Genomic DNA, 14,295 nt, shown 5'->3' with positions numbered 1-14,295 from the left:
ATTCCAGTATTTGTTCTGTCCTTTGTTGATTTCTAAACTTATTCTTTAGGAACTCTATTATAAGTATGTTGGATCTTCTTTGCTATCTACAATATTTGTCACTTCCTCTTAAATTCTTTTTCTATCTTTTCCTTATTTTCTTTTTATTTTTAAACATTACCTCCTTCTCGTTTCTATATATTAAAGTATTGCCTGTTATGTTTGTTTTCATGTTCCTTTTAATTTAGACTTCATTTCTGAAATGATATTTTTTCTTCTATTTCTAATTCATTTCTGGATTCTATTAGCTTGTTTCTGAGTTAGTCTAACTCAGATTTATGTTGTTTCATTTCTTCAATATTTTTCTTAATGTCTTTCAACTCATTTTTAAATACTTGGTCATACTTTTGATCTGTTTTGTGGGCTTGTCCTCATGGTGTGCTTTCACTGTCTGCAGAATGTTATTTTCCTTTTTCTTATACTAACATTAAATAGAATTTAACCTTAATAATTGTCTATTGCTCATTTTAAAAAACACTAATTTTCCCAAGAACGCTGTGTTCAAAATAGTTTTGCTAACTTCAAAGAGCTCCCTCTTAGGTAGTTGTCTTGTAGTACTGAAAAATTTAGTGGCTTTCCTTTTTAGATTCCCTGGCTCTGTTTCTCTCCCCTACTTTTATTTAATTGTCTTTCCTTTATCTCTGTGACCCTGTCAGAGGGTCACAGTTTTGATTTGACTCCAAGCAGTTTGTCTTCAGTGTGGGGCCCTTCTAGCATACTATCTTGGCTAATTGATTTCAAGAATTCACAGGGGTTACACAGTTCCAGCCCCTTTATGCTTTACTAGGATTTTTATGCTCACTCACTTTTGGATAAAACTCCTCTCAGCTTTAACTGATGTTCTCAAGTTAGCCAATTGTCCTTTCTAGTGAATATTTGTTGGTTATTTTGGAGTTTTCTTGTCCTCAGGTCTGTCACATATCCCATTGCTTCCCTTTGTTTCTTCCTGTACATCCAGTGATACTATGCAGTGCAGACCTTGTGGCTGTTGGTGATTTCGTCTTTACCTACTCGTAATTTGAGATTCATGATAATACCTTGAAATCTAGTTTTGTTGTATTTGTTGTCTATGGAGTTTGTTGTTGTTTTTCTCTATTTGCTCTATCTGACTTCATGTGAGGATTCCAGGAGTTTCAAAAACTATGCCACCAGTATGGCCATTTTTCAGAAATCCTCCTGTTATTATTTTTATAGTTTCTACACTTCTGTGATACAGAATCAGGGAAGGGTTTAGATGAATAGAACCAGACTCAGGGAGGCTTGAGAAGAAGGGAAGAAATCTTAGCCAATATACATAGTAAGATCTGAGAGAAAAAAGGAAAGGAGAATAAAATCAGATTAGAAACTGAGAAAGAATTTTGAAGAGATTCTAGAAAATGAAATGCTGTGGAAGAGGATATGGCTGACAGAATTCAGAGGAGATAAAGGGGAATGAAAGGAGTGTTGTCTAGATCTATCAATTGGATCCCATGTACTATCCTGGATGAGAAACAAGTCAAGAATAGAAATACTTTTTTTATTTTGGGGTTGAACTCTACATTTTTAACTTGACACTCCTCAAAAACTGAATTCCATGGGTCACAACTTCAATATGGTAACAAATATGTATGTAAAAGTAATACTTTTTTGTGTGTGTGTGTGAGGAAGACTAGCCTTGAGCTAACATCTGCTGCCAATCCTCCTCTTTTTGCTGAGGAAGATTGGCCCTGGGCTAACATCTGTTCTCATCTTCCTCCACTTTATATGTGGGACACCTGCCATGGCATGGCTTGATAAGTGGTACACAGGTCTGCACCTGGCATCCTAACCTGCGAACCCCAGGCCACCAAAGCAGAACACGTGAACTTAACCATTATGCCACAGGGCCAGCCCCAAAAGTTATACATTTTTGAATAAGCAAGGCAGCAGATGTGCAGCAGAAAATATATGTAGAAAGAACTCTGAAAAATTAATATTTGTGGAGAGCCTGCTACATACCAAGCACCAACCATATATTTATTCTAGCAGTAATTCTGAAGTGGACTATTATCATTAACATTTAAACCTAGGTCTTGTGAATTTTGAGCCAATGATCTGTCTATTACACTTTGCAGTATCCTTCCTTCAGTGGGTTGATAGCAGTGATAAAAGTTTATCAAAAACTATAAGCTAGACACCATACTGTGTGCTTTACATGCTATGTTTCATTTAATCCTCACAACAAGCTTATGAGATTAATACTATTCTTATCCACAGTTAAGGAAATAGGGACTTAGGCTGAATACTTTCCCAGGTTCACACTGTTGAGTGGCACGATCACTAGTTAGAACTTAAGTGTAACTATCTTCAAACCCAGATTCTAATCACCACACTATGTTTTAGATGTGGATAAATGTAATCCGAGTCTTCATCTCAGATTAATCTTGTTTATTATTGTATTATTAATCTAGTTAGCTGTTAATCTCCAAATTTGGGCTGACTCTTTATATGTCCCCATCTTCATACTCATATGTATTTTCCTGAAATTCTGCTTGTTTGAAGAGGATTACTTCTCAGTAGAATGGGATTATTCTTTGGACAAAGACATTCAAGAATCTTTATTTAAGGAGCCGGCCCAGTGATGTAGTGGTTAAGTGTGCACACTCCGCTTCAGTGGCCCGGGGTTCGCCGGTCTGGATCCTGGGCATGGACCTATGCACTGCTCATCAAGCCATGCTGTGGCAGGCGTCCCACATAAAAAATAGAGGAAGATTGGCAATGGACGTTAGCTCAGGGCTAATCTTCATCACACAAAAAAAGAATCTTTATTTAAGATTCAAATCTCTAAGATTTATTTATTTGAGATTTAAATCTTTAAATAAATCTTAAAGTCCAGGATGAGCCCTTTACAGTGGAGTTTGTCAATGTAAAGGTCTTAAATAATATAACTCATCTCTAAAATATTTTCTCCTTTCAAACTACAGAATATCTAGTTGATAGGGCATAGAACTTAGTTAAATTTATTGTTTATTTAATAACATTTTATTCTAAAATTAGAGCCTTGTTTCCTCTTTCACTAACCTGCAAATCTACCATTCCATTAATCTTTGGGAGCCTGCAATTTGAAAATATTTTAATCTCTTGTTTTGCCGTCTAAGATTTCCAAAGACCTATCTGGAATTAACCTCAGTCCATTTTTAAGATTCTTAATTAAAGATCAGTTCTTTATTATTTTTTTATTTTTTAAGGCTTGAACTTGGTATAGTGTTCTCTCAGTTAAAAAAAAAAAAGTGTCATTTAAAATAAAAGCCTAAGAATGTTTCAAAAAATAGGATATAGATAATATAGTCTAAGCCAGTTAGCATTAAAAAAAAAGTAACAGTTTTAGGGAGAGTAGAAAAAGCCAATTTTATCTTTGTAAAAGTGCACATTTTCCTGTTATAGAAGCCGGCACAGATGTCTCACACAAGAACGGAAAGAGCTACAGGGGCTTAGATCAAAAGCCAGTCAGAAGCAGTACCTCCTGCTAAATGTGGTTGTGCCTGATCTCATAAACAAGGAGACACTGAGACTGCATGTCACTGAATTGATTAATTTTCAAATAGGGCAAATACAAACAGGGAAGACTGATGCTCTGATTTTCCTAATTAACTCAGATGATTCATAGTGGGTTAATAGCTAAGATCTCCACTCTTCCATCACCCAGTTGGGCAAGAGCTCACTTTCTGAGAAATGATCTGACAATTAAGATGCTTAGGCAGTTCCCTAAGAAACCTGATTTTCAAAGCACTATTCTTCTAATCGTAGGTTTTTTACTTGAATGAATCCTAGCCGTGTTCAAACTCCACACAAAGGAAATATGTGGATTGAAATGTTTACATTCTGGCTTTCCAAAAGCACAAATGGAAATATTAATGCTGCTTGGTTAACAATTTCCACTTAATGATTAATTTAACTGCCAATTATAAAAGACTTGAATGAACGCTTTTGGGATCTGAGAAACATAGTGTTAGCCTTCTTTTGCCCATATCCTTTCTAGTAGACATAAAGGACTAAACTTTGTTTGGAAAAAAGCAGAATCTGGATATCAGGTACCATTCGTACATTTTTTTTTTTTTTTTTTTTTACTGCTTTATTAGACCAATAGAAGTTCTTTCTGCCAGTCTGTCAAATGCTGGGCTTTGCTCAAAGGAGCATATGCCTTAAACCAACATAGTACCAATCTTCTGGGAGTTCAATATGTAAAGATCCCTTTTTGTACCTTCACAACCAACACATTTGTTGAGAATAAAAAGGGCCAGGCTTTGACATTTTCCAGCTTGTTATCTATTTAATTTTCCATCTGCTTCTTTTGCCACTGCCTTCCAAAGGAACATCTGCTGCAGATCTGAGAGAAGGAAAGAGAGATTGGATCTATGCCACCTGGGTCTACAGTCCTAAACCTTGGGATTCAGGATAAGGGAAGGGAAGAAGACTAACAAATGTTCCAGAAAATGAAATAACGACAAACAATCTGTTAAGAACAAAGCTGTATTTCCCTTTATTGCAGAGACCATATGACTGGGCACGCTGGATGGCAGCATCTGCCACCAGCAAGGGCCAGATGCAGGGAGAGGCAGCTAGGGCTGGGGAGAGGGAGGGCAGGTCCCAGAGCTCAGACACGCCCAATAGTGCCTGAGGCTCCAGGTGGCCCCCTGCTGCTCACATACTCTTTAAGCATTTATGGGGCAGCTGCTATGAGCCAGGCTTTGTCCTGGGCATTCTGGAGGCAGAGATGATTAAGACATATTCTCTGCCTTTAAAGAGCTGGCGTAGGATGGGGGAGATAGACAAGTAAACAACAGATTACAAAATAAAAGGATAAATTCTATCCCCCAGGCAGGGAAAAGGTGTTACAGGAACACAGGGGAGGGAAAGGAAGTGTGCCTGATCCCGAGAAGAGAAGTGGTGGTTCAGGGGAGGAGAGGCTGTCCACAGACGATGCTGTGAGCAGAGAAGAGTCAATAGGAATGCAGGAGAACAAGTGCTTTTCTCTCCTTATTGTCAAAGAGCAGCTCAGAACAGCACATCTCCGTAATTGACTCAAGAAACTTAATCCCCTAAAGCCTTAAACCCACACCCTACCCCTCTCAATGTCAAGTCATCAACGCTTCTGTCAAGTGTACCAACTGGGTCGCGCCATCTCTTCCTGTCACCTGGAAAGTCACCAGTGAGGACAGCACACTCGTATCAGAGTGAGAGATGAGTCTCAGCGTAATCACAGTTTCTTGATTTGCTGCAATAGTACAACGATGGAGTAGCCAGTTGTCTGATTTAACATAAATATCTAACTCTGACATCACCGTTATATCTTTATATGTAAGACTACAATAGCAAACACAATAAATTCTTAGAGTTAGGAGCTGATCTGCAAATAATCGAGTATTGAATGAGTATCTGCTCCGGGTACCACGAGGCATATAGAAGTATAAGACATGGCCTTTGTGTCTAAGAAGCTGAAAGCTAACCACAGTGACCACTGTTGAAATTGGATAACTCCAAGAAGAAAAACATCTCCTTTCTGTAGTTAGGACATGACAAATGAGAAAAGAATAAGGCCAACACAATGCTGCGTTGCTCAGTAAATACATGCTTCCTATACTTGTCCATGCTGTCTACAAATAGGTATAAAACTTTTATCATTTGCTTTAGATTACTTGCAGTGTATACTGAGATGCAGTTATAATTGGCATGATCTCTGACTACAATTACGTCTTCTCATCATTTTAATAAATTTTATTTTAAAAATATGCTTTAGCAAAATGGCATAACTATGGGGAACAGATCAAGCACACCTCTTTTTCTATCATTACATTTTCTTTTCATCTCAAAAGCTTTACTCACTTTTTTTTTTAAATTTTTTGTTTATTGCAGTAACATTGGTTTATAACATTGTAAAAATTTCTGGTGTACATCATTGTACTTCTATTTCTGCATAGATTACATCATGTTCACCACCCAAATACTAATTACAACCCATCACCACACACATGTACCAAATTATCCCTTTCACCCTCCTCCCTCCCCCCTTCCCCTCTGGTAACCACCAATCCAATCTCTGTCCCTATGTGTTTGTTTATTGTTGTTATTATCTACTACTTAATGAAGGAAATCATACGGTATTTGACCTTCTCCCTCTGACTTATTTCACTTTGCATAATACCCTCAATGTCCATCCATGTTGTCACAAATGGCTGGATTTCATCGTTTCTTATGGCTGAGTAGTATTCCATTGTGTATGTATACCACATCTTCTTTATCCATTCGTCCCTTGATGGGCACTTAGGTTGCTTCCAAGTCTTGGCTATTGTGAATAACGCTGCAATGAACACAGGGGTTCATGTACCTTTACAAATTGGTGTTTTCAAGTTCTTTGGATAAATACCCAGCAGTGGGATGGCTGGATCATATGGTAGTTCTATCCTTGAATTTTGAGGAATCTCCATACTGTTTTCCATAGTGGCTGCACCAGTTTGCACTCCCACCAGCAGTGTATGAGAGTTCCCTTTTCTCCACATCCTCTCCAACACATGTTGTTTCCTGTCTTGTTAATTATAGCCATTCTGACGGGCGTGAGGTGATATCTCATTGTAGTTTTGATTTGCATTTCCCTGATAGTTAGTGATTTTGGCTTTACTCACTTTTAAAAAACACATTGAGAAATAATTTTTTGAAGCTTTTGTTACCACTGAATAGCAAGCAATTTGATCAAATTAAATATTTTGTATATTTCTTAGACCTTGAATTAACTCACCAAAAATCCTCATGTGGTCATTATAAGCATGTAATGGTTTGTTTTATGGTTAGTTTGTTAGGTGGAGTTTAAAGACATTAAAATTTTTAATTTTTAAATAAGACGATGATAAGAAAATTTCCTGTTTTGTTCACCTGCAAAGAATGGTTAAAAAGAGACTGATGAGTGAAACCTTTTATGATTTCAAATTAGGAAAGAAATGAGGTTTATATGACATTAGGTTGTTCTACTAACAGGAGAAAAATTCCAAAGTAATTTATATCAGGAGGCCACAAGTCCAGTATTTCCCAATTTAGAGTTGATAGAAGCACAGAATATTTTTGAGTTGGAATGTATGCCAGAGTTACTTGGTCTGATTTGTAAGTGAGAAAGCTGAGACCCAGAAAGGTTAAACAACTAAATCTTATTTGTTTGGGTTTACAACCATGCCCTCAAGTTCCCCAGCACATTGTGTCTCCTGGCACTATCTTGTCCCCATCACTCCTTTCAGTTTTGTATTTTCAACCATGAAAAAATCATTTTGTTTAGGGATAGAGCCAAAGAAGTCTTTTCCTTCGCTGAACTTATGTCTACGGAGCTCACTGGAGACTCTAGGTATCAGGTTTAGCTGGCTGGTCCCATGACCTGAAAGAGTGGTCCTGGCGCTGTCCCTCTGTGCCAAGCTGGTTCCCTTTCTTTGTTGCTTCTCCTTGAGACTTTAGAGGACAGGAGCAGCAGGTAGCACCATCCTCAGCCCACCTGTCCACCTAGACAAAGCTCGGCAAGTGTAGCTGTTAGGCGTGTGCTGATCTCCCTGTAGACCTAGGGCTGTTGAACGAATGGTGCTTCTCTGGCTGAGGTGTTGTCCTAGAAGTTAGATACAGTGAGCATCAGGTAGAGTTCCTGAGGGAAGGACAGAAGCAGATTTAGTAAACCGTTTAAATATTCCAAGCCTAACATTTTCTAAATTTTGAGATAACATCATGTAATTTCCTTTGGCTTCAGCATAATGCAGATCGGCGTAATAAAGACATCAAGAGGGAATTAAGCCAATTGCTGAAACGTGACTGCCTTTAGCTGGTAGTAGAGAAAATATAGGAGGGCATGGTCATCATTTAAATGAAACATATAACAAACTCTGAGTTAGTCACATTCCAACCATTTTTCCAGATAAGATTTTTTCTTTTTCTACAGATGTCTATTCCATAATTTTGCTGGATTTTGTCCTTTTTCCTAATCTTGAGGCAGGTGCAGTGGGAGATGAGATATTCCAGGTGTTTCTGTACCTCTTTTATTCAAATTCTGGGAGGTGGATAGAGCTCTGCCCCAGCCTCCAGGGCCCAACATGTCTTCTCTCCTCTTTGTCTCTCTTTCTTGAGGATTAAACTGAGATTGATGGGTACGTGGGGAAAAAACTATCCCTGGCTATTTTTCCCTCCCCATACTTCTAATTGCATTTGTTTTGTCATACTTAGGACTACCAAGAGGCCTCCAATTTGGAGCAATTTGTAACTCGATTTTTATTGAAGGAGACCTTGAATCAGCTACAGTCTCTCCAGAATTCTCTGGAATGTGCTATGGAAACTACTGAGGAGCAAACCCGTCAAGAAAGGCAAGTTAAATGTTTTCATGTAATATCTCTTTAGTGACTGTTTATGCAAGACCCTTTGAGAAGCGTCATACTTTAGTGAAAACTAAAAATGAGAATTAATAGATTTAAATAGAATGGCAGGGACCTCCACTGGGTGCTTGCCTTATATTTGCCTCTAAAATAGACCATTCTACTTTTTCTTTTTTATTCAACAAATTTTAATTGAGAATTTAGTGGATGGAGAACACTTTAAAAGACACTGTGATAATGTAAAATATACTTTATAAAGTCCCAATCCTTGAGGAGGCTAAAGTCTATTACATAAATAAGACATGAACACTAAAACTATAATGCAAGGTACAAAGTGGTAAATACCACAGAGCAGAGGAAATAAATTGCCAAGGGATTTCAAAGGAGTAAAAGATTAAATATGGATAGAGAGATGAAAGACAACTTCATAGAGTGTCCTGGTAATATTTGAGCTCATCTTGCTAATGAGTATAATTTGAAAATGTGGAAATGGAGGGAAAGAGCCTTATAGGCTAAGTGAACCTGGATATAGCGGGGACCTTGAGAATTCAATAAGCCTAAGTATTTAAGGGAAAAGTGAATGATGGGAAAAGATTTCAAAACTACCAATTGACATCACTGAGAAGATAAGTGGTATTATAATAGTTATATAAATAAAGGCACTTAACGCTAAAGAGAAACCTGAATTAGAAATATGTAAAGCAGACATCAAAATAATTCCAACCAACAGTTGGTACTTTCTTGAGTCGTCATTGTTTATACCTTGCAAGGTAGAGAAGGGCTTGGCAAAACTCGTGCTTTATGCAACATATTTTTGCATGTGTTAACTTTGAACCTATAGATACGACTTATCTAACTGTTGCATTTTAAATTAGGGAAAAACCACACAGTAAGTTTTTTGAACAGTCTGATAATAGACTACTCTGTAGGGCTGATTTTTCTAAACAAATTACTGGATACATAATTATTATGACATCTCAAAAAGACAGTGGAATTTTCAGCCATGTATTTGCAATGTCAAAATGAGTGAGCGCCACCAAATTCTAACAAAAAAGCCTGTAATCTCAGATCTAATGAGCTTGTGCAGCCGATGGGTGTGTGCTCTTCAGTGAATGTGTGTGGTGTTTTCACATTATAAACTTCCTATTTCACTGCATTGGGTGATACCATATCAAATGGCAAAGTGTAACAATTAGCTTTAGAAAAGCAGCACCCCAACTCCGCAGGTTTGAGCAGAAGATAGCTGAATGTCTTGAAGCACAATGACATCGATTTCATGTTCCTAATGAGACAATAAGGCCTGTTTTGTTGTTTCTTTTGTTTAGATTTTCTTGACATAAAATAGATTCTCTCTTTTTAGAATTAGTCTTTTGCCACCTGAGCAGAAGCTTGAAAAGGTGCTCTGCTCCCCTTCTTCGCCTGCACTTTGGATTGTTTCTATAGTCACCTCCTGCAAGCTTGCGTTCTACATTCGCCACCATGTAACGAATGTGTAATGAACAACCATTCTTTGTGTCAGGCCACAGGCTAGCCTTGAACTTTAATGACCGCTGCCAACAGCTGCACAGCAGCTGTGTTTAATGAGAAGGAGTGTGATAATACAAAGTTTAAGGAAAGTAGAAAGATGCTAGAGGACTAATGAATCTCTTATTTTTAGATTTCTAGCTCAAAAACAGCTTGGAAGAGCAGGAAATATACAGTCTGAAGTCAGTTTGGGTAGTGCTATCATATAGTATTTGACTGAGGCCCCCAGCGATGCTCAGATCCCACCGCAAATCATTGGTACGCCTCCTGGGGAAGTTGCTAGAAAAAGTACACAAACAAGCAAATAGAAAACAAGGTTCCACTATAGGTTTTGCCCTTACTATCCAATGTGAAGTCTCTGGTGACTCCGACTGAAGCATGTGAATTAGGCCCAAGCCTACAGGGACTGTCTCCTCTCCCAAGTCTCTGTCTTCCTATCAACTGACCACCAGAAACCAAAGTTGAGGAGAGCCCCCGGCCTCACAGTGGAGAGAAGAGAGGGGAAAGATGGCTGTCCCTTTTCCATGATACCAAACAAGAGACTAGTAAAGAAGCCTCATGGGAAGACAAGACTTGAACTTGAACTTTAGGGTGGATTTAATGACAGAATATAATGAAAATGATATTCGCCCTGAAGGGATAGGTGTCCTCACCCCTCCCATATTACCCATCTTTTCTCATCTGGCTAACTCCTCCTAGTTTGTTTGGTCACTGTTTGGACAGCTCTTTCTCTGGGAAGCCTTCACTGCTCTCAAAACAGGATTTTATACCTCCCACTCCATCATTGTGTACTCCCTTGGTACTCTACTTATAATCTCAGCCTCTTTCTTGTTTATTTCCCCCATTAGACTTTGAGTTTCTAGATGGCAGGGGCTTTGCCTTGTTTCCCTCTACCCGGCACAATCACCTGTTAAATATATGAAACTGATGAATGAAAAGGAAGTCCAGGTAAAGGGAACCCTATAAAGGAGCAGTGGATGAGGGCCTGGGACAGTGAGGACACCAACTTACTTGGCATCTGGGATTAAGAAAGGTCTTAAAAGCTAGATAGCTGCATTTACATTTAATACTATCAGAGATTGTCATTGAATGTTGTAAATAAAAGAGAAATAACCCGAAAATGAGGTTTAAAGGAAATTAGTCTCCCAATGGGTTTGTAGTAAAGATGTAGGGAAGAGGAGAACAAGCTCAGAGAGGAGAGGTCAAATTAGTGTATCAAAAAATTCATCAGTTTATTATATCATAAAGAAGATTTCATGATGCCCTGCACAGTTAAGGGTTGCAACCAGCAGATATCTTTAAAAATCCCAGGGTTATAATAATTTTCTTCCTCTTCAGCATCAATATTACTTTGGGGGTTAATATTTGTAAAACCTAGGGATACAAAGACTCCTTGGAATATAGCGAATTTTGAGAAGTCATCTATTCTAGCTATCAGCCCCCAGGGAGTAATTACAAAGTTTCATTCATCCTGCAGTAATGAGTTAGACATGCCATGTTGGGCAAAATGTCTGTGTCTATTCATGTGAAAATGGCAATTTCAGAGAGAAGGGATGCTTACAGCTGGAATGCCACAGAGGTGAGGTTTTCAGATGGCGTTCTGCAACACTCTTTGTATCTGCCTTTGCAAACTGGTGAAACAGGAGCCCTTTAATTCTATGTCCTTTGAAAGTACCTAATGGCCAATGACAAGAAGAATCGTTACATTATACAGAAGTTTCTCTCTAGGGGACTCCTGTCCTCTTACATAAGCCTCTTCCTCAAAAGCCAGATTTCTGGGAACACATTTAATTACATGTGAATTTCTTTTTTATAATGGAATCTTCAAGTTTGCTCTATTTTCCAAAGTTCTTCTTTATCCAGAGAGATGACTGATTCCTTCTGGACTTGGAAGTTATTTTTCTCCTTTTGCTGGTTGTTACAGAAGTAAGGAAAGGCTTTAATTTCACCTACAAGTGATTATAAAAGTTCAGGCAGTTTTCATTCCCTCAGCTTGAACATAGAGAAAGACTGCTCTAATCACCTACTCCTAGGACCACCGAAGCTGCTAAACAATGGATATATTTTTTTTACGCCATAGGAAAATCTGTAGGGAGATCTAGTTAAAGATTGGAGAGTAAACATATATGATTTCTTTTGTTGCCTCCCTAATTGCTTCAAAAAATGGCATTAAAAGTGCCTGGACAAAAAAGGAGTTATAAACCCACAAAGATGAAAAAGGATAGAAGAGCTGAAAGGACAGAAATTTGGAATATGGAAAGAAGGTGAATCTAATGGTAACTGACTTGGAAGATCTGAGAAAGCTGAAATGGGAGCAGGCAGTGTAAGGAGCCGAGATGCAATGCGGTTGGTCTCACAGAACCCCGGACAGCCTCAAGAACTGGCCTCGCCACGTGCAGCTGGTAGTGGGGGTGGAAGCGGGGCTGACGTGCTGTCGAAAGCTCCACCCAGTGCTGTGTAGTGACTGCCGCTCCCCAGTCCTTGAAGAAGCCTAGAAGTGTGCTCTCTGGAGAAAGAGACCAGATATACACTGGCACAAGTGGGGGTCAGGGCATGAGACTGAAAAATGAGGTGTCAAGTGAAAGTCTCCATGCTGAACAGTGAGATTGGAAACCCCCTCAGCATGCTTTTCTCCCAGAGCACTGACAGCCAGCCTCCTACCCTCCAGTGGGGGGATGCATCTCTGAGGGATCTCATCAGTCCAAGGGAAAAGACTTGAAGGTACTAAGAGTCTGTGTCCCCCAGTGAACAGGCCTAGCCAGGCCACTCTACAGTGGAGGCTGCCAGTGTGTGGGACAGTCACCGTCACACACACAGATTCCAATCATCCTGTAGTTCCTTCCTCTGAAACAGGCTGGGACAACCAAGAGAACAAATCAAATACAAGAAAAGAAGCTGAAAAGAAACAAACCAGAGAGCAGAAGAAAACTTCCAAAAGAAATCATCAGATACCCTCAGACAGCTAAGAGAAGATATTGCATTTATGAATTAAGGACAGAATGCTATTTTTTGTTTCAAAAGAAGAATATTCAAAGCACACAAAAGAGCTCTTGGAAATTATGATTGCAGTCATGAAAGCCTCCAAGGAAGGTTTAGAGATAAAAATGTGATGACATTTCCACAAAGAGATGAAAAATAGGAAAGAAAAAATAAGAAAACTATAGGGCAAGTCCAAGAGGTCCAATGTTTGAAAAGTAGTAATTCCAGAAAGAGAATAAAGGAGAGAAATTGTCAGAGAAATAATTCTCAGAACAAGGACATGAGTTTGCACGTTGATAGAACAGACCAAGAGCCCATTACAAAAAATAATACAAGTCTCACCCCAAGGCACGTTGGCAAGCAGTACCTCTCATAAATTTTCATTTCATGATCAGAAAATCGTTATGACCGATGCTTGAAGATCTGTTCCTTGAGGCAAGAGACTGAAGCCCTGACGTTGGGGTTAAATGTTGTCTCTGTTGTTCAAGGCAAGGGCCAACCAAGCCGGAAGTCCTGTCAATCCAGTGGCCTGGAAAACGGTCAAGTCGCCGCGTCCAGAGACACAACAGCTTCTCCCCCAACAGCCCTCAGTTCACTGTAAGCGCTCCAGGTAAGGCAGCTTTGTCATTGTTCTTCTTCAGAGTCGACTTGATGTGTATTTTCACATTGACTTATTTTTTAAAAAAGCAGCTACAACAACAATAGTAATGGAATGCTTTACTTATGCCAAATACGTTTATCTGAAACCACAGTGGCAAAGAGTCTAAGGTATTAAGAACTGGAGTGCTGATTCCTCCCCATCAGCTCTGTCCGAATCCCAGCAAGTGTGCCTGGGCCGTACACAGAGAGCTGGTGGGTAGGGAAGAAGGTGGCTCGGTCACCTAATACATGAAAGACTTGAGACCTATGGAAATCCCCACCGTCTTCGAGCAGAGATCCCCTTTAGTCTGCACCCTAATATGCTCTTAGATCCCAGGCCTACCTAAGCATACTCTTAATTCATTTTAGGAAAAGGTTCCTTGTCTCCTTTCGTGATAGGATTAAAGTCACAGCTGGTGTTTTTGAAGTGTATAATGTAATATAAGATTTATTGGACTAAAACCTTAATAATAATTGTTAGGTTATTACATTTTGACAGTGTCATTTATAATAATTACTTTAAAATCACTTTGAAATATGCAAACTCACGTTGCTAAATATCAGAGTAATTTTTATAAAGCATATATATGCATAAGTGTGTATGTATATGTGCATATATATGTATATACACATATCACTTCAGCATGTCATTTTAACACAAATGAATCTTTAAATATCTAACATTTCAGAAAATCAAAGTCCTAACTATAGCCTATATTTACACAGACTGTATTTGAAAGATTTCAGAGTGCTTTCTTGAACA

At 38.7% G+C, this 14,295-nt stretch overlaps 1 protein-coding gene across 2 annotated transcripts in view; it reads left to right on the top strand.

The window, feature by feature from the left end:
• The window catches only part of NECAB1 (N-terminal EF-hand calcium binding protein 1), a 167,466-nt gene that overhangs the window by 124,204 nt on the left and 28,967 nt on the right, over nt 1-14,295 (top strand). For both annotated transcript variants that reach the window (XM_004431156.3, XM_087447690.1), the window contains 2 exons: nt 8,245-8,381; nt 13,382-13,503. In XM_004431156.3, the coding sequence (XP_004431213.1) occupies nt 8,245-8,381; nt 13,382-13,503 (259 nt within the window). The remainder of the gene's footprint in view (nt 1-8,244; nt 8,382-13,381; nt 13,504-14,295) is intronic.

The sequence above is a fragment of the Ceratotherium simum genome, chromosome 23 (genome assembly GCF_057802395.1).
Source record: "Ceratotherium simum simum isolate JZ-2026a chromosome 23, ASM5780239v1, whole genome shotgun sequence".
Lineage (NCBI taxonomy): Eukaryota > Metazoa > Chordata > Mammalia > Perissodactyla > Rhinocerotidae > Ceratotherium > Ceratotherium simum.
The sequence above is the reverse complement of the archived record's forward strand: the minus strand, read 5'-3'. Positions and strand labels throughout refer to the sequence as shown.